This window comes from Callithrix jacchus, chromosome 19, assembly GCF_049354715.1.
Source record: "Callithrix jacchus isolate 240 chromosome 19, calJac240_pri, whole genome shotgun sequence".
Classification (NCBI taxonomy): domain Eukaryota; kingdom Metazoa; phylum Chordata; class Mammalia; order Primates; family Cebidae; genus Callithrix; species Callithrix jacchus.
In genome coordinates, this window is record NC_133520.1 from 17483521 (window position 1) to 17503256 (window position 19736).

Below are 19736 nucleotides of genomic sequence, written 5' to 3' on the forward strand. Positions count from 1 at the left end.
ATAAACACAGTAAAGAGTTAACCAGACTTACTCAGAGGGCACCAGGTCACTCTTCCTGGGCACCTGCCATCAGTTGCCATGCCCAATAAACCCTTCCCTGGAAGCAGTTAGAACATACCTTGAGAGTCAGATCCATCCATCTTGGGAGTCCAGACTCACACTAGCTTTTTGTTTTCTGGAAGTCACCAAATGAGAGTATTGGTGCCTGATGATTTAGCAGATATTCATACTGTCACACTCATTCCTTTTGTATTAACCTTTTATTTACCTGTTAATGAAATCATTAAAATACGCTGAGTAGGCACCTACTATGTACATCTGTCCTAGTGCTTTTGAAGAACGTTAATCTAAATTCCTACATCAACAAACATTCTAGCTAGACAAGTAGGTGACTAGTCAGTCCATTAAGAAACTTAATTACTAGTTTCAAGTAGATTTAAAGTCTCATTTAACCTTTAACAAATCAAAGAGCATATCAGAGGCTGGACATCAATGGCAGATAATGCCAAAGTTACAGGCTTTTGGCTTTGTGTACAGTGCATACGCTCCAAAGCATGACCTGCACATCTTGATAGGATTTTTGGAAAAAGGAAATCACATTCTTCTGTCCACTTTTAAAAGGTGAAAAGTAGGGCCTTCATTATCCTATTAGAGCTTAACCTAATAAAATACAATGAACCAAACAGGAAGAAAGGCATCTTTCACAAACTCTACTCAAAAGTCATTGGCCAGCTCTTTTAAAAAGTTCATTAATAATTTAAATATTTAACTTTCAGGTTATCAATTAGGTCTTTTCTATTAGGCTCTACACAGTCTCTTTGAGGGCCAGGTTAGAAGTTCCAGTTTGACATGTTGTTCCTCCCAGCAAGGCCCCATTTCTTCAAGTGAGTACAGGATTGTTGATAGCTCAGTTTATAAAGTGGAAGCGATGACAACTCCCATTGATGTGGGCAGTTCTGTAAACATGACAAGGTGACTTCAGCTTATGTGGTTTGTTGCCTGACCTCTTCTTTTAAGGTATCTCTTTCTAATTTTGATCATCCATTTTATACTCAGTTTGGCAAACTCCGCTGCTTTAAATAATGCCAAGAAGGCCCCACAGAGAAGAGCAATTGTGTTCCAAGGATTGGCAGTGATTATCTGTGAAGCAAATAGAAACAAACAGGATTACTGGTTTGCTTCGGTCTTGATTCTTATGTTACAGTGTTATTGTCAAGAGCCCTTCCCAAATTATTAGGACTGTAAGAAAATTACTACGTTCTGAAACTGTGAGAACTCTATGCTTCATTCAGACTGTACTTTTAATGTCTATAGCTCAGTTTGAGGAGAAAAATAACTATTCCCTCCCTATGATAAAGCGATTCTGAAAGAAAGCTGTTTTTCAAAAAAGCTCTGCACAAATAAGATATGTAATATATAATCTTGTGGCCTAATCTGACCATATGTGACCTTGCTTTGAGACAAATTTCCCTGCAACTATACTCAATCCATAAGGTCAGCGCCTCTTGTTCCCATCTCATAGTTACCTTAGTTTCAAGTATTTCCTCATCTCTAGTCCAATGGCTGTCCTTCCTCCCAAATTCAGAGGATTCCTGCCTCTAGGCCTCTGCTCTTATTCCCCATCTGTGATGCTTTCCTCCTGTCTAGATTTACTCATCCTTCAAAGTCTCGAAGCTTTCCCTTACCATTAAGCTAAAACCCTTGCTGGATTTCAGCAGAGCTATTTATCCTATGAACTCCTAGCCTATCATTTAAACTAGTCTGGAATCAGTAATTTAAAGCAAGAGGATTGTTCTCTCACTAAATGTTAAACTCTTTAAGGCAGAGGTCTGATCTTGGATTTCTGACTTCTACCACCATCCGGTAAAAATAATTTTTTTTTTTTTGACAGAGTCTTGCTCTATCTGTCTCTAGGGTGGAGTGCAGTGGTGCCATCTCAGCTCACTGCAACCTCCACCTCCTGGGTTCAAGCGATTCTCCTGTTTCAGCCTCCCGAGTAGCTGGGACTACAGGCCGCACAACACCACACCCAGCTAATTTTTTTTTATTTTTAGTAGGGATGGGGTTTCATCATGTTGGCCAGCATGGTGTCGATCTCTTGACCTCATGATCCACCCACCTTGGCCTCCCAAATAAAATACTTATAAGCTCAATTTAGCAGGGTGACCTTAGTATGCTCTACAGTGTTCACATATGCAAAATGGTGACACCACCACTGTTTATAGGACTGTAGTGAAGCTGAGGAAAGCATGCCTCAGGTACTGGGCTCCACTTGGCCCATACTAGGTACTTCATACTGTATATAGAAGGTTAGAAAATGGTTCATCACACATTTACACGACAAGCTGCAAGCTCATTTCCCCAGTCTTGATTCAGTAAGTCTCTGCACATCCCTCTGCATACACAGCCTGCCAACCCATAATTAATAGTGGTAGTTAGTGGGTGATAGTGAAACAAGCACATTCACATCACAGAATCCCCGCCTGGGGTTGGAAACTAACATGTTTGGGTCTCAGCTATGAAACTGTTTTCCATAAGCCACGATCATGTCACGACATATTGTGATGACCTGAATGCCAGTTAATACTAGATTTGGGTCTGGCTCTGGTGGATGGTGTGTCATGAATGTTCCTTTGGCAAAGCTGTCCAATTATTCCTGCCCTTCCAAGATCATGAGTCAGAATTTGACATTAGAGGATGTGGAGCCAGAGATGGCTAAAGAGAACCCTCAAGTGATAGTCCTCTGCAGGAACACCAAACTGAACTATCCATGTAAAAAAGTATCTAAATAAGAGCCAAAAAATCAGGTGAGAGATCACAGTATCTGGCTTAGTATAGTAACAGGAAAAGACACACTGAAGAAGATAGAAAGGAGGGTCTCACATTTCCTACACACCCCTCCCCCAACCCTAGGCAGAGCAGCAGAGAGAATCTGTGAGCTTGGGGGAGAGGGAAGTGAGTCTAGGACTTTGCATCGGAACTCCACAGGGGAACACAGCACCAGGCAGAATTCTGAGGTCCTGATTCCAGGCTAGAGCCCTTGAAAAGAGTATTAGGCCCACCCAGATCAGAGCGACATCTGCCTCTCCAGTGGGAGGAAACCAAGTCTGGAGCCACTTTACAATAAAGTGGCTTTGGGCCCCAAATAATTTCAATGGCAGCTAGGCCACAGCAATCACAGCCCTGGTGCTGCACTAGTCTGGGAATCTATAGGTTTGAGATATAATCCACAATCTGCCTCAAATCCAGTCAGTACAGCTTGGTGAAACATTCCTGCTTGGGCAAATGAGAGGGAAGACTACGAGGGACTTTGCCTTGGAACCTAGTACCAGCCCTGCCACAGTAAAAAAAAAAAACAAAAAAAAACCAGCACCAGGAAGAATCCTGAATCCCCGAATTATAGGCCATTGCTCCCAAACAGCGCTTCTAAACCCACCATGGCCAAAAGGCAATCTGCCACCCTAGTGGGATGGACCCAAACCCCAGCCAGCTTCATCACTGGATGACTAAAGTGACCTTAGGCAAACCCGAGTATTGCAATGGTCTAGGAGCCATGGGAGCCCGGCCTTACCCCTCCCCAACTCCAGGCAGCTCAGAGCAGAGAGAAACTCCTTCCCCTTGAGGGAAAGAGATCAAAGTAAGCAAGGGACTGTGCCTAGTAACCCCCAGGCATTCTCTCTCATCCTCCCCACATACATCAAAGCTGGGTATCTAGAAGTCTGCAAGACAGTCACAGTGTAACTTGGCTTAGACTGCCCTCTAGTGCTGAAAACGGCTGCAGTGACCACACACTTAGGGAACTCATCATCAGTCTCTTTTCATTTCGTAGAAAACCCTCTGAAACAGATGGGTATACACAAGGGTAGACTGTGAAGTCTGAAACAAATATCTAAGTAATCAATGCCCATAAGCACCAGAAAAATTCAGAGAAATATGATCTCATCAAACAGACTAAGGTGCTAGTGACCAATCTGGAAGAGACAGAGATGTGTGACTGCTCAGGGAATTAAAAAAAGCTGTCCTGAGGAAACTCCAAGAACTTCAATGAAACACAAAGACTCAATTCAGAAATTTATCAGAGAAATGCAACAAATTAAAATAATTTTTAAAATTCAGATAGAAATCCTAGAGCTGAAAAGTACAATTAACAAACTGAAAAATGCATCAGTGTCTCAAACACAGAATTGATGAAGCAGAAGAAAGAATTAGTGAGCTTACAGGCAAGTTATTTGAAAATACACAAATGAAAAAAAAATAAAAAGAATGAAGAACATTCACAAGGTCTAGAAAATAGCCTCAAAAGGGCAAATCAAGAGTCAACGGTCTTAAAAAAGGGAGTAGAGAAAGAGATAGGGGTAAAAAGTTTAGTCAAAGAAATAATAGCAGAGAAGTTTCCAAACCTAAAGATATGAATATCCAGGTATAAGAGGGTCTAGAGAAGGATATGAATATTCCAAGTACATGAAGGTCAAAGAATACCACCAAGTAGATTCAACCCAAATAAGACTACACTAAAGTATGTAATAATCAAACTCTCAAAGGCCAAAGCAAAGAAAGGATCCTAAAAGCAGTAAAAGAAAAGCAGCAGACAAGATAAAGGAGCTCTGATACATCTTGCAGCAGACTTCTCAATGGAAACCTTACATGTTAGGAAGAAGTGGGATGACATATTCAAAGTGCTGAAGCAGGAAGAAAAAAATACTGCCAACCAAGAATACTGTACCCAGCAAAGCTACTGAATCCTTCAAACATGAAGTAGAAATACTTTCCCAGACAAAATCTGAGGAAATTAATCACTACTAGAACTCTCTTATGAGAAAATCTAAAGTCAGTTCTTCAATCTGAAATAAAAGGACACTAACATGCAACAAGAAATCATCTGAAGGTGTAAAACTCACTGGTAAAAGTAAGTATACAGACAAATCAGAATCCTGTAACTAGGGTGTATAAACCATATCTTTAGTATGAAGACTAAAAGATGGATCAAAAATAATAACTGCAACAATCTGTTAAGAAACAGGCAATATAAAAATATAAACAGATAGAATAAAAAGTCAAAATAGAGTTGAAATGTAGTTTTTTTTCTTTCTTTTTTTGAGACGGAGTCTCCCACTGTCGCCCAGGCTGTAGTGCAATGGTGTGATCTCAGCTTACTGCAATCTCCGCCTCCTGGGTTCAAGCAATTCTCCTGCCTCAGCCTCCTGAGTAGTTGGGACTACAGGTGTGCGCCGCCATGCCCAGCTAATTTTTTTGTATTTTTAGTAGAGATAGGGTTTCACCAAGTTAGGCCCAGATGGTCTTGATCTCCTGACCTTGTGATCCACCCACCTGGGCCTCCCAAAGTGTGGGGATTATAGGCGTGAGCCACCATGCCCAGGCTGAAGCATAGTTTTTAAAGTTTTTTTCTTTATTTCTTTGTGATCAAAGTTAAGTTGTCCTCAGTTTAAAATAACTTGTTTTAATTGAAAGGTGTTTTTTATAAGCCTTATGGCAACCATAAAGCAAAGACCTGTAATGGAGAGAATAAAAATAAAAAGCAAGGAATTTAAACAATCATTTATTACAAAGACAATAAGAAGAATGAAGTTACAAAACCAGAAAACAGAAAACAAAATAGCAGGAGTAAGTCCTTCTCTATCAATAATAATATTGAATGTAAATCGACCAAATTCTTCAACTAAAAGACATAGTAGCTCAATTTATTTAAAAACCAGACCCAACTGTATGCTGCCAGACAGCATATACTTCACCAATAAAGACACACAGATTGAAAGTGAAGAGATGAGCCAGACACAGTAGCTCACACCTATAATCCCAGCACTTTGGGAGGCCAAGGTGGGTGGGTCACCTGAGGTCAGGAGTTTGAGACCAGCCTCACCAACATGACAAAACCTCTTCTCTACTAAAAATACAAAACTAATCCAGGTGTGGTGGCACATGCCTGTAATTCCACCAGTCAAGAGGCTGAGGCAGAAGAATTGTTTGAACCTGGGAGGTGGAGGTTGCAATAAGTCAAGATCATGCCACTGCACTCCAGCCTGGACGAGAGAGCAAGACTCCATCTCAGGGGAAAAAAAAAGTGAAGGGATAGAAAAAGACATCCCACACAATTTTTTTTTAAACAGGTGTAACTATACCTACAGCAGATAGAATAGACTTCAAGTCAAAAGCTGGAAAAAGAGACAAAGATCATTATAATGGGGTCAATTTGACAAGAAGATGTAACAACCATAAATACATATGCACTCAACATCATGAGAGCAACAAAATACATAAAGCCAATATTAATAAATCTAAAGGGAGAGACAGACTGCAATCAATAATAGTAGGGGACATCAGTGTCCCACTTACAGCAATGGACAGATTATCTAGACAGAAAATCAACAAACATTGGAATTAAACTATACTCTAGACCAAGTGGACCTAACTGACATTTACAGAACATTTCATACAACTGCTACAGAATACATATTTTTCTCATCAGCACATGAAACATTCTCCAGGGAACACCATATGTTGGGCCATAAACCAAGTCTCAACTAATTAAGAAAAATCAAAATCATATCAAGTATCTTGTCTGCCCACGATGAAATAAAAGTAGAAATCAATAATGAGGAATTTTGGAAACTGTACAAATATGTGGAAATTAAACATGATGCTCCTTAGTGACCAAAGGTCAATGAAGAAATTAAAAAGGAAATTTTAAAATTTATTGAACAAATGAAAATGGAAAAAATATACCAAAGCCTATGAGATCAGCAAAAGCAGTACTAAAAGGGAAGTTTATAACAAATGCCTACATCAAAAAAAGTAGTGATTTCAAATAAGCTAATGATGACCTCAGAGAACTAGAAAAGGACAAACCAAACCCAAATTTATCAGAATAACGATCAAAAGAAATAAACGAAACTAAAACTCAAATGAAAAGTTAGTTGTTTGAAAAGATAAACAAAATCAATAAACCCTCAGTCAGACTAAGAAAAACAGAATGAAGACCCAAATAAATAAAATCAGACCAAAAAAAAAAGACATTACAATTGATGTCACAGTAATATAAAGATTCGTTAGAGACTTATGAACAACTATATGCCAATAAAGGAAAACCTAAAAGTGGAAAAATTCCTGGATACATAGAGTCTACCAAGATTGAACTCTTGTATCAAGAGTTCATGGTAGTTGAACCATGAAGAAATAGAAAACCTGAATAGACCAAAATGAGTCACAAGATAGAAACAGTAATAAAATGTCTTCCATCAAAGAAAAGCCCAGCACCTGATAGCTTCATTGCTAAATTTTATCAAACATTTAAAAAAATTAATAGCAATTCTACTCGAACTATTCCAAAAACTTGAAGAATATTTCTAAACTTGTTCTGCAAGGCCAGCATTACCCTGATACTAAAACAAGACAAAGATACAATAAAAAATGAAAACTACAGACCAATATCCCTGATCAACATAGATGCATAAGTCCTCAACAAAATAACAGCAAACCAAATTCAGTAATATATTAAAAAGATCATTCACCATTATCAAGTGGGATTCATCCCAGAGATGCAAGGATGATTCAACATATGTAAACCAATAAACATAATACATCTTATTAACAGAATCAAGATAAAAAATCATGTAATCATTTCAATAGATGGTAAAAAAGCATTTGAAAAAATTCAACATACTGTCATGATAAAAACTCTTAATGGGTTGGGTGTGGTGGCTCATGACTGTAATTCTAGCACTTTGGGAGGCTGAGACAAGCAGATCTCTTGAGGTCAGGAGTTTGAGACCAGCCTGGCCAACACAGTGAAACCTTATCTCCACTAAAAAATACAAACTTTAGCTGGGCATGGTGATGTGCACCTATAATCCCAGCTACTTGGGAGACTGAAGCACTAAAATCACTTGAACCTGGGAGGCAGAGGTTGTAGTAAGCTGAGATCATGCCACTGCACTCCAGCCTGGGCAACAGAATGAAACTGTGTCTTTAAAAAAATAAATAAAACTCTTAAACAACTCAACAAACTGAGTATAGAAGGAACATACCTCAAAATAATAAAGGTCATATATGACAAACCCACAGCTAACATCATATGGGGAAAAACTGAAAACCTTTCTTCTAAGATCTGGAACAAGACAAGGATGCCTACTTTCATCATTTTTGTTCAACATAATATTGGAAGTCCTAGCCAGAGCAATTAGACAAGAGAAAGAAATAAAGGAAATCCAAATTGAGAAGAAGTCAAACTGTCTTTCTTTGTTTGCAAATGACATGATCTTATATTTTGAAAAACGTAAACACTCCACCAAAAAACTGGTAGAACTGATAAATTCAGTAAAGTCACAGGACACAAAATCAACACCCCCAAATCAGGAGTATTTCTATATGCTGTGAACAATCTAAAAAAGTTATAGCAATGAAAGAATAAAATGAATAATAAAGGAGCGATCCCATTTACAATAGCTATAAAAAATATAAAATACCTAGGAATAAATTTAACCGAAGAAGTAAAAGATCTCTATGATGAAAACCGTAAAATATGGATGAAAAAAATTGAAGACACAAAAAAATGGATAAATAGCCTATGTTCATGGATTGGAAGAACTAGCATTGTTGAAATGTCCACACTACCCAAAGCAATCTACAGACTGAATGCAATTCCTACAAAATACCAACGACATTCTTTACAGAAGTAGAAAAAAAAAATCCTAAATTCTGTATGGAACCACAAAAAAACACTAAATAGCCAAACCAATCCTGGGCAAAAAGAACAAAGCTGAAGGCATCACACTACCTGACTTCAAAATATACTACAAAGTTATAGTAAACAAAGTAGCATGGTATTGGCATAAAAACAGATACACAGACCAATGGAACACAACAGAGAATCCAGAAATAAGTCTATGTATCTGCAACCAACTCATTTTTGACAAAGACACCAAGAAAATACAATTGAGAAAGCACAGTCTCTTCAATAAATGGTGCTGGGAAAATTGGATATCCATACACAGAAGAATGAAACTAGACCCTATCTCTTACTATCTAGAAAAGTCCAGTCAAAATGGATTAAAGACTTAAATCTAAGACTTAAAATTATAAAACTAGAAGCAAACAGTAGGTTAATGCTTTAGGACATTGGTCTGGACCAAGATCTTTTTGGTAAGACCTCAGAAGCACAGGCAACAAAGGTAAAAACAGAAAAACAGGATTACGTTAAGCTAAAAAGCTTCAGTTCAGCAAAGAAAAAACAAAGTTAAGAGACAACCTACAGAATGGGAGAAATTATTTGCAAACTATGCATCCAACAAGGGATTAGTAACCAGACTATATAAGGAGCTCAAACAACTCAATAGTAAAAAAGCCAAATAATCCAATTTTAAATGGGCAAGAATTCTGAAGAGACATTTATCCCAAAAGATGACATTCAAATGGCCAAAAGGCATATGAAAATATGGTCAACAACACTAATCAATCAGGGAAATGCAAATCAAATCCAAAATAAGGTATTACCTCCCCTCAGTTAAAATGACAGTAACAGATGCCAGACAGTAATCAAAAAGACAGTAACAGATACCAGTGAAGACATGGAGAAAGGGGAATGCTTGTATACTATTGGTGGGAATGTAAATGATTAAAGTCACTATGAAAAAACAGTATAGAGGTTCCCTCAAAAAACTAGAAAAACTACCACATGATCCAGCAATCTCATAGCTGGGTGTGTATCCAAGAAAAAGAGGAAAGAAAGGAAATCAGCGTATCAAAGAGTTATCTGCACTCCCATGTTTACTGTAGCAGTATTTATAACAGCCAATATATGGAATCAACTCAAGTGTCCAACACTTAGGATGAATGGATAAGGAAAATGTGGTATATATACACAATGGGAATATTATTCAGCTATAAAAAGAATGAAATCCTGTCATTTGCAGCAACATGAACAAAACTGGAGAACATTATGTTAAGTGAAATAAGCCAGGCACAGAAAAACAAGTATCACATGTTCTCACTCATGTGGGAATTTAAAAAATCAGTCTCATGGAGGTAGTGAGTAAAATGGTGGTTACCAGAGGCAGGGAAGGGTTGGGGAAAGCAGGAGATGAAGAGAAATTGGTTAATGGGTACAAAAATACAGTTAGATGATATGATAGTATAGTTAGAGCAGTTATATTTAACAAGAACGTATTATATATTTCAAAATAGCTAGAGGAATGTTCCCAATGCAAGGAAATGATAAATGTTTGAGATGATGGATAACCCAACTACCCTGATTTGATCATTAGACCTTGTATGCATGTATCAAAATATTACATGTACCACATAAATATGTATATTGTATATCAATTTTTTTAAAATATGGTATTAATGCTTTGCTAATTATTTATTTGTGCTGTTCAGCTCTGACTTACTACAAGTAGTAGGTATTTATCCTACAGAGAACCATTTAGAAAAAGAACAACGTGCAACTGTAATAACCCGTATAGTAGTAACTCAATGCCTTCTACTCCATTTATTCAATGAACGTTACTACTAAGCAGCTACTCTGCACTAAGCACTCTGCTATATACCAGATAAATTATGGTGAGCAAAATGAAAGTTTCCCTCCTTCACAGAGAAAGTCTCATGATGAAGACAAGACCAAACACAAAGAATATATAACACTAACATCATAAATATAAATTATGAACTGATTTGTGTCATGAAAAAAGATGAGGACAGGTAGGTAGTCTTATCAGTCTACAAGAATGAGCCAAAATGCTTCAGGGAAGGGGGTTTTGCTATCATAATCTTAAATAATACTCACATCTTGGACTTTCTGGATGAAAGGATCTTTCCATTCAAAGACCACAAAAAACAACTGAGCACTTTTTTCGGCAGCTGGCCTCTGGTCAATGTAGTTAACCACACTTGTCTGGATATGGAGGAGAAAAAGCAGTGTTACCACCTCTGTGTACCCTTCCCTCACCTGTGCCCAGGAAAATGTGAGCGAGTAGGAAGGGGATCATAGACTGTGGTTCTCCTCACACTATCTTTTGGAGAGAGTGGCAAAAATCTCATATATACAAGATCCTGAACACTGGTAGCAAAGCCAAGGCTTTACCTTGGTTTACATGGTTCTCTGGGGAAATGGGATCTGTGATATACAACAGGTGTTTTGGATTGTCACTGAAATTTGTCACTAGGTATCTGTACTCACAATTAAACCATATTCACGGCTGGCATGGTGGCTCACGCCTATAATCCCAGCACTTTGGGAGGTCGAGGTAGGCAGATCACCTGAGGTCAGGAGTTCGAGACCAGCCTGGCCAACACGGTTAAGCCCTGACTCTACTAAAAATACGAAAATTAGCTGGGCATGGTGGTAGGCACCTGTAATCCCAGCTACTTGGGAGGCTGAGGCAGGAGAACCACTTGAACCTGGGAGGCAGAGGTCATAGTGAGCCAAGATCACGCCACTGCACTCCAACCTGGGGGATAGAGCAAGATTCTGTCTCCAAAAAAATAAATAAATAAATAAATAAGCAAGCCATATTCAAACCACCATATAGGTCCAACAATTAAAAGCAATAAAAATTCCAAATTTCAAAATACTTGGTTTTCAAACCAAGTATTTGTCTGAACTTTGAACCCTTGTTTCAACCCTTGAATTTTACAGGGACAAAGCACAGCCGCATAAATCCACAGAGCTGAGCATTCCCTGTAAAGACTTAGTAGATGTGCTTGGTGAGATCTGGTTGTCAATTACTAAAGAGGCTGTGTGGTATAACAGAGAGCAGACAGGTTACAGAAGCAGAAACCAGCTCCACCCAGAGGCTCGGATCCATCATCAGAGCTGAGCCTCAGCTTTGCCACCGCAAAATGGAACAAAATGCCTATGTCACTACAGTATGGCGGCATACCTATGTGAGAGCATTCTAAACCCTAAAATGTGATTTTAAAACACATTTTTAGTTTTGTCCAAAAGTGCTCATAACACCATCAAGACTTCCAATGTAGACAGTAATAAAAGGCATTAAAATTTCTTAAATGTATAGGTTCACTAGGGTTTTCACTCCTTGGTTTTGGGTCACAGTGGGAGCTACCAGGAGAGCCAGGGTAGATGGGGTTACACTTAATTGTAAGGTAAATGAACACAGTCTCCTTTCTAAGAGCTGTTGTGGGGCCAGATAAGACCTGAATCAGGTAAGACAGAAAAGGCCAGATAAGACAGGTAAGACTTGAATAAGGACTTGAATCTTGGAGCAAATTTGGAAGTAAAAATCTTGGAGATGACAGTTATCTTACAAAATCGGAATATTTTAAGGTCCAATCACCAGAGGGGGTTGTCACTTCCCAAAGCAGGAAAAATAGCCTTGCTTCCTGGAAGAAAACTGGCCTTGAGCCTCTTCCAAGTATCCAGCCTGAGGAGCTAGGGCTCATGAAAGGGCCTTGTTTAAGACTAACCCAACACAGTCCCCTCCTGCCTAACTTCCGGCCGGTGACGGCCTAGTTGGCTGGAGTGTGTCCTTCTGCTTGAAATGCACATCATGAGCCATTGGGATGCAGGAGGAAAAGACTAGCTTTTTTTAGTATTTATTTTTATCTCATCCTTTTAACATTTCTATTTTTGAATGTTAAACTGTATGTAACATTAGAACAATAATAGTGTGTTCTAGATGTGTATCCTCATACTAGAGTATCCTCATACTAGAGATGCAGTAGACCCTTGAACACCACATGTTTGACCTGGGTGGGTCCACTTACAAACTGATCACTTGCAAAGTTTTATGTATATGGAGTATATGCTCAAAAAGTTTTTACTTATGGAAAATCTGATCAAAAAGTTTTTAGCCCACCAGCCTAGAGGCCAGGAGATATGCCTGATATCTCTTGCTATGATGCCCGTGAGAGCTGAAGAGGACCTTAGGAAAAGGATCACATGCACACTTGGGACCACTGTGTCTTACTGTCACTTCCCTGCAAATAAACAATCTGCTATGCCACTGCCAGCCTCCCACAGTGCTGCCAGATGCAGGATGTCACACATGGCTGGGTGAGTTACTGACCTCACTGCAAGCCGCAGTGATCTCTGCCCCACACATGCATTCTGTGAAGACTGGCTAGTATGTGCACTGCCTGCAGAATAGACTCCCTGGCATGGCATAAGAAGTCCTCCATGGGGGTCCCTTCTCATCCCAGCCAACGCGTAATCACCCTCAAGGCCCTGCTCAAAGGACCCTTCTCTGCAAAGCTTCCCTCCACTTCATACTCGATTGTGGAAAAGTCACCAGCAGTTTTGAGCAAACCCAGAGCCACCTACCTCCTGCCGGAACTCCACTGCTTCCCGCCCATCTTCCTCCTTGGTCTTCACCAGTGACATCTTGACCCAGGTGCGGAAGCCCCCAGAGAACTTCCAGCTGGAATAGGCACTCTCACAGGCCTGCATGAAACCTACCCTGTTTGGGCTTGGAGGAAGGAAAGAAGGAAGATAGATCCAGGTCAATCCAACTTTGGCAGCAGGCAGCAGGACATTGCATGCTGGTTTCTTTGCTGGGACAACCAGGATGCTGCCCACTCCCTGCCTCCTCTCCAAATTATGTTTGCCTCAATAGGGCTGTTTGTCAGTCACCAACAAAAGCAAGGCCTGTCCCTGTTTTCTCTCCATTTGGTTTCCAAATGGAGGGGGAGTTGTCACTGGCCTCAAGGCAGGAGCATGAACCCTGAAGCTCCCAATGGGAGAAATCCTCCTCCCTCTTCCCATCATTCCTATCAACTGCTACTAAAGCTGTTGGCAATGAAGTTGGCAGAAGCTCCCCAGAACATGGCGCTCGCGGCTCCTCGGAGAACTCTGGACTGGAGCAGAGCCTGGGGGAGCCCTCACTGGCCCATCAGTTCCCTCTGGAAGGCCCAAAGAGGGGAAGAGTGTTCCTTGGGGAGCACTCGGCCAGATGGGACACCTGTAACATCAGCCCCAAGACAGTGCAGATGCAACAAAGTCAAAGCAAACATACAAACAAGTAAAAACTGCAGCAGTGGACTGAGGACGCCCATGAAAGGAGTATGGAGTGGGGTCTGGATCCCAGGGAGAGTCTTCCAGGAAGAAGGCAAGACAAGGGGGAGGGGATTATATTATAGGTGGTAGAAAGGGTGGACGATGCTAAGGTAGAGACTCCAAGCTCTGGGGCGGAAGAACAAAGAAGTGGTGGTGTGGCATGGAGAAAGCTTGCTGCATGTGCAGCTGGGGAGCAGCCTCCCTGCTTGCTCTGAATGGAGCCTCTGGGCTCAGCAGGACCCGGTAGGAACTAAGTCCCTCTCAGCTCAGTCACATGAAGAACATGCCCCTGCTCTCTAGGCTCCAAGGTGTGACCCCAAAGCAGGTGTGTGGAGCAGACAGGAACTTCCTGATAGTCAGTGGACATTCATCACTGTAAATTAAAGACTAAGAGAAGTGGCAGAGCTTACATCCTCATACTAAAGATGCGGTAAACCCTTGAACAACACAGGTTTGAACTGGGCGGGTCCACTTACTCAAAGATTTTCTTCCGCCTCTGCCACTCCTGAGGCAGCAAGACCAACACCCTCCTCCTCAGCCTACTCAACATGAAGGCGAGGAGGATGAAGTAAGCCTTTACAATGATCACTTGCACTTAATGAATAGTAAGTATATTTTCTCTTCCTTATGATTTTCCTAATAACATTTTCTTTTCTCTAGTTTATCACAAGAATGCAGTTTATGATATATATTACACACAAAATATGTGTTGTTTATGTTATTCGCAAGGCTTCTGTCAATAGTGGGCTGTTAGTAGTTAAGTTTTGGGGGAATCAAAAGTTATACACAAATTTTTGACTGGACAGGCAGGAGTGGTTAAGTTTGGTAACTCCAAACCCCTAATTGTTCAAGGGCCAACTGTATTTTTTCAAGCAAACACACACTGAGCCCTCACTAAGGGCAAGACACGGTTCCTGTGCACACTGCCGAGAAACCAAGGAACCAGACAAGAGCTTGCCCTCATGGGGGCTTACAAATCAAAGGCAGCTTCCCTCACTCTTCAGCAGCCCCAGGCAATGGGCCAGACCACTGTCTCTCCAGAACCAGCCAGCATTAAGTGCATGGAGAGCCAGCGTGCTCCTCCACACCAGACTTGCTTAACTTTGTGGGAGGATGTTGAGTGGACTGATCGAGCTCATGAGACCCCTTCCTGGGCCAGTGGGTCATCTGGGAATTCCCCTTCCCTTCCTTGCCCTTACCCCTCCGTCTCTAGCCCAGAGATGTGCAAGGCTGAAATGAGATAAAAAGTAGACAATAAGCCCACTGTGAACTCTGAAAGGCCACCTTTGCAGGAACTCCTGGAAAGAAGAGAAGAGGAGGTAGTCAATGGCGCTGAAGTCCTCACTACTCTTGTTCAGACGGAACTGGAGGAAGACCAGCTCCCGCTTTTTCACTTCCCGGGGCCCCTGGACAATCAGGGCAGATTTCTGCAGAGAAACAAAGGACAGAATCTCAGTCCTGTGAGAACTCACAGAGTCCTCTAGGCCTGAGGGCAAAAGCAATGACTGGGCTCCTTGCCCAGTGGTCTCCAAAGGGACTACTAGCCAGACCCTCGTGTTCAGGTGAGAGCAGGCGCAGGCTGGGATGCATGCTCATTCCTGGGGAGTCTTCCCTGCACCAGAGTTGAATGCAGCTCATCCTCTGTCCACTTTTCTCATTGGTTGAGTTATGGAAGCTCTTAATTTAGCAAGGATGTTCACTTTCATTTGTTATGTGTGCAAATCTTTTCTTCCAGTCTGTCATTTTTCTTTTAAATTTGTTTCCAATGTCATTTGTCATATGGAAACTTTAATGTAGTAAAACCTATAAATCCTTTTCTTTACGGCTTTGGGTTTTGCTTGCTGAGGAAAGCCAAAATTCTATCAATATTCTTCTCTATTTCTTTATAGCACTTTTTAACCTTTTCTAGATACTACCTGGCTTTAAGCTCTGAATATGGTATGAAATAGGGATCTAACTGCTACTTCCCAAACAATGGATAGAAACAGGTTTTAAAGCCTCTTCCCCTCCCTCCCTTATCCTATACTAAATTCAATATAGAACCAATATCTGTGTCTGCTCCTGGCCCTAGCAGAGCCCACACATTTGTCTGTCTCCATCCAGTACTGTACCAGTTTGATTCCTGTGGTTTTCCACTGTTCTGAGATCCAGGCAGGTGCCCTCCCTACTACTCTTCTCCATCCCCAAACTTGTCTTGATTATTTTTGAACATGTGTTCATCTAAGAATGCTTTAAAACTAGCCTGCTTAGTTCCATAAAAAAATTCATGGAGACTTTTAACTGTGATGGAAACTGAATTTATATATTAATTTTAGAAAAAATATCTTTTACATTAACTTTTATAAATGCTCTACAAATATTTGGAAGCAAATACATTGTCAGTTACAAAGTTTTGTGCCCCCACATGTACACCCACACATACCATACATACTCTAAATTTATTCACTGTGCTATTCAATTCTTATCTAGTCTATTTGATCTGTGAATTTCTGAGAGGGGTGTTTAAAGCATGCTGTAAAATGATGGTATTTTTACTTCTAATGGGTTTTGCTTAAAATATATAAATGGCATGCTGTTTTGTCCATAAGGTTTTGGAAGTGTTCAGTCATCTTAATGGAGATGACGGAGTTTAACCTCTTATCAATGTTAAACATCCTTCTTTCAACCTTTGCACATGGAATTCCACACTGATTATTAATATTGTCATTTCTGGTTTTCATTGTATTTTCCCAAGACAGCTTTGTCCACCTATTTATTTTTCAATCTTTCTATGCCATTTTGTTTTAAGTGTGCAGCAGAGTGCACTGTCCCCGGTTTCCACGATCCATTTATTCCTTGAGTACTAGAATGGCTTTCCCAACTCAGATTTCAACAGAATCCACTCGCCCTGCTGGAGCCTCATTTCTGGCCTCAAATGTGGCCATGTGATGAAGTTCCTAATGTGTGAAAGAAAAGGAGACTCATTCAACTCCATGTCATTTCTTGAAAAGGGGACTGCTAGCTGGGTGCAGTAGTGTGTGCCTATAGTCCTAGCTACTCGGGAGGCTGAGGCTCGAGGATCGCTTGAGTCCAGGAGTTCTGGGCCGTCATGCACTATGCTGATCAGGTGTCTGCACTAAGTTTGGCATCAATATGGTGACCTTCTGGGAGCAGTGGACCACCAGGTGGCCTAAGGAGGGGTGAACCAGCCCAGGCTGGAAATGGAGCAGGTCAAAGCTCCTATGCTGAACAGTAGTGGGATTGCACCTGTGAATAGCCACTGCACTCCAGTCTGGGCAACATAGTGAGACCCCGTCTCTATTATAAAAAAAAAATTAAAAAAAATAAAAACAGGGAACTGCTTGCCTTCACTTCTTACCTTCCCAGGCGTGGACATGTACGCACCCGCACACACCTGCACATAAACACAGCCTACATGGACCAGAACAATGCCCAGGAGACAGCACAGTGACAAGACAAAAGTCATGGCAGGATCATCCTTTGAGGCAGCACGGCCCACTATGTCACAGAGTCTGCATGCCAGGACTGTTCTCAATCCTTCTCCCTCATCTCAGCCACTGTATTTGTGGGTTTTGTTTTTATTGGTAGCCTATACTCTAATAGACAATTTATTAGCTGACACTGGAGTGTTTTATGGTTGCAAAAAAACCTAAAAATGAGGCATCAGCCAAACATTTGGGTGGAGGGAAAATAACGGGCAGTAAGGAAACAGGTAAGAATCCTGTAGGTTGGAAAGGTGGTGCACATTATTGTGCCGGACCAGAGCATTTGATAAAAATTAACTACCATTAAATTGAGAGCATGAAAGAAAGCTCCAGAAAATCAGAACAATTCTTAAGATTTTACAAATATAACAGGATAAGACCTTGACTGGGGTCACTTTTATACGGACTTGATTGGACACAAACAGCCAGAAGCCTACACATTTCTGAAATCTCACTGCAAACAAAGGTAGTGGGAGGAGGAGGCAAGTAAGAAGCCACCCTCCAAGTTTGCGACTGTTTAGACCTAAAGCCGCTTCCAAAACCACACAAGCAGGAAGTGAGTGGCACAAGCTGTGCAGCCCCCAGGGAGGGCGTATTTTCTAATGTCCACTTCAGATATTGCCACAGAGCACTACCACCAAGGCAGAACCTTCCAGCAGACAAGGCCAGAGCACATAGGAGTCTCTTTCTGAGGGTAGCAACAGGTTCAAACCAAGGAGCTTACTTCATACCAAGAAGGAGTCTCACTGGTCCCAACCGGCAGGGTTTCACCACTGCTGCCAGGCAGACCTGCAAGCCCTTCTCCTTCCTTTTCCAAATGGGACCTCTACTGCTCTCATCTTATTCTTCCTCCACTGCTATACACTGGTTTGGGTAGGAAACTTGAGGGATAGGGAGGAGATGACTTCTCTGTTAGTTTATAGCTTGTGGAATTCAAGGAAGTGATGGAGGAGACGAACCATTACTCAGAGCTGGGGGCAGCAGCTACATTCAATTTCATTTCCATAAAAACAACTCTCTTTCTGTGCCCTTATTTCAAGCGTTTTTACAAAAATGTAGTCGAATTATGTAACTATTGTAACAAGTGGAATTGGCCTATACAGGGTTGGAAATGACCCTCACTGACTCCTCCTAAGCATATACTCTTCAACTGGGGGAGAAGAGGGCATACAGAGAATAGGCACTTGGTGGGACAGAAGCAGCCTTGAGTGTTCATTAGTGTGTTTTACAGAGAGAAGAAGAGAGTTGCAAATCGAGACAGAGAGCTTCCATTATACATATAAGTCCACAGCAGAACTGTTTAAAAGTTGTTTTCTTTTTTGTTTTAATTAGCTTTCATTTCCCTATTCTAGAGTCCATTCTATTTGTTCATCTTGGTCCTTTTATGTCACTGGTTTCATGCAAATGTCTGGAGACCATTAATTTTCCATTCTTATTTATGAATGAAGGATTAGGTTGACTAGTATAGGTCTGGGGTTTTGCTTTCTTCCAAAGTAGTAAATTTCAGTTTCTCTAATAGGCCTCTCCCTTGCATGGGAAAGCTAAGTATGCTCTGTGGAAGCACACTGATTATTTCAGTGTGTTTCTCTCTGGGGGGAGTCCTTTCCTTTAGTCCTCTCTCCTTTTCAATTGTAAGTCTGCTCTGTTTCCTATGCCTAAGCAGAGAACCTTCCCTTAGCTTCTGTAGAGAATGGTCCAAGGTCTTTTCCCAGAAGCAACCATCCCCAGCGGCTCTGCTTGTCTGGTTAGGGTATAGGGTGCATCTGGCCCAGCCAACAGGCAGTCTGGTAATGACCACCCTGCTCTCTGAAGGTGCTGGTTCCAAGCTGGGGGTTTGGAAGGAAAGACTGCACCTCTACAGCAGGTCTCTCCTGCATCTGTTTTGGGTTAGGGGTTTTCTCTAATTTTTTTGTTCCACCAATCTGTTCCAAGCTGTTTTTTATACTTTATACCAGCTCCTCAAAATGTCTGGTCCACTGTCTTGCACACTGGTCCCTTCGTGTGCAAAGCTATTACTGATGTTCTAGTCTGTTCTCTCCCATTCCTTGCAGGAATCATTTCAGTAGGATTTTAGGAGGGAGCCTAGCGTACACATATTAACAAAAAAAATTAGTGTGATTTCATCTTAAAACCCACTAACAGTTCCCTGTTACCCAAGGGAGCAAGTATGGCTCTACAGCATGATGCACGTGCTTTTCTCATCTGGCCATTATTCTGTCCACAGC

The 19736-nt window shown here is 41.1% G+C and overlaps 1 protein-coding gene across 4 annotated transcripts in view; it reads right to left on the minus strand.

Moving 5' to 3' along the window:
* Positions 1–245: 245 nt before the first annotated feature.
* Positions 246–19736, minus strand: part of PACC1 (proton activated chloride channel 1) — a 43552-nt gene continuing 24061 nt past the window's right edge. For 3 of the 4 annotated variants that reach the window (XM_035281275.3, XM_008985252.5, XM_002760544.6), the window contains 4 exons: positions 15311–15453; positions 13295–13439; positions 10799–10906; positions 246–1140 (listed from right to left, as the gene is read on the minus strand). In XM_035281275.3, coding sequence (XP_035137166.1) covers positions 979–1140; positions 10799–10906; positions 13295–13439; positions 15311–15453 — 558 coding nt within the window. In that variant the 3' untranslated portion in view covers positions 246–978. Of the gene's footprint in view, positions 1141–10794; positions 10907–13294; positions 13440–15310; positions 15454–19736 lie in introns of those variants that run through there. The other variant, XM_035281276.3, reaches the window with a different exon arrangement.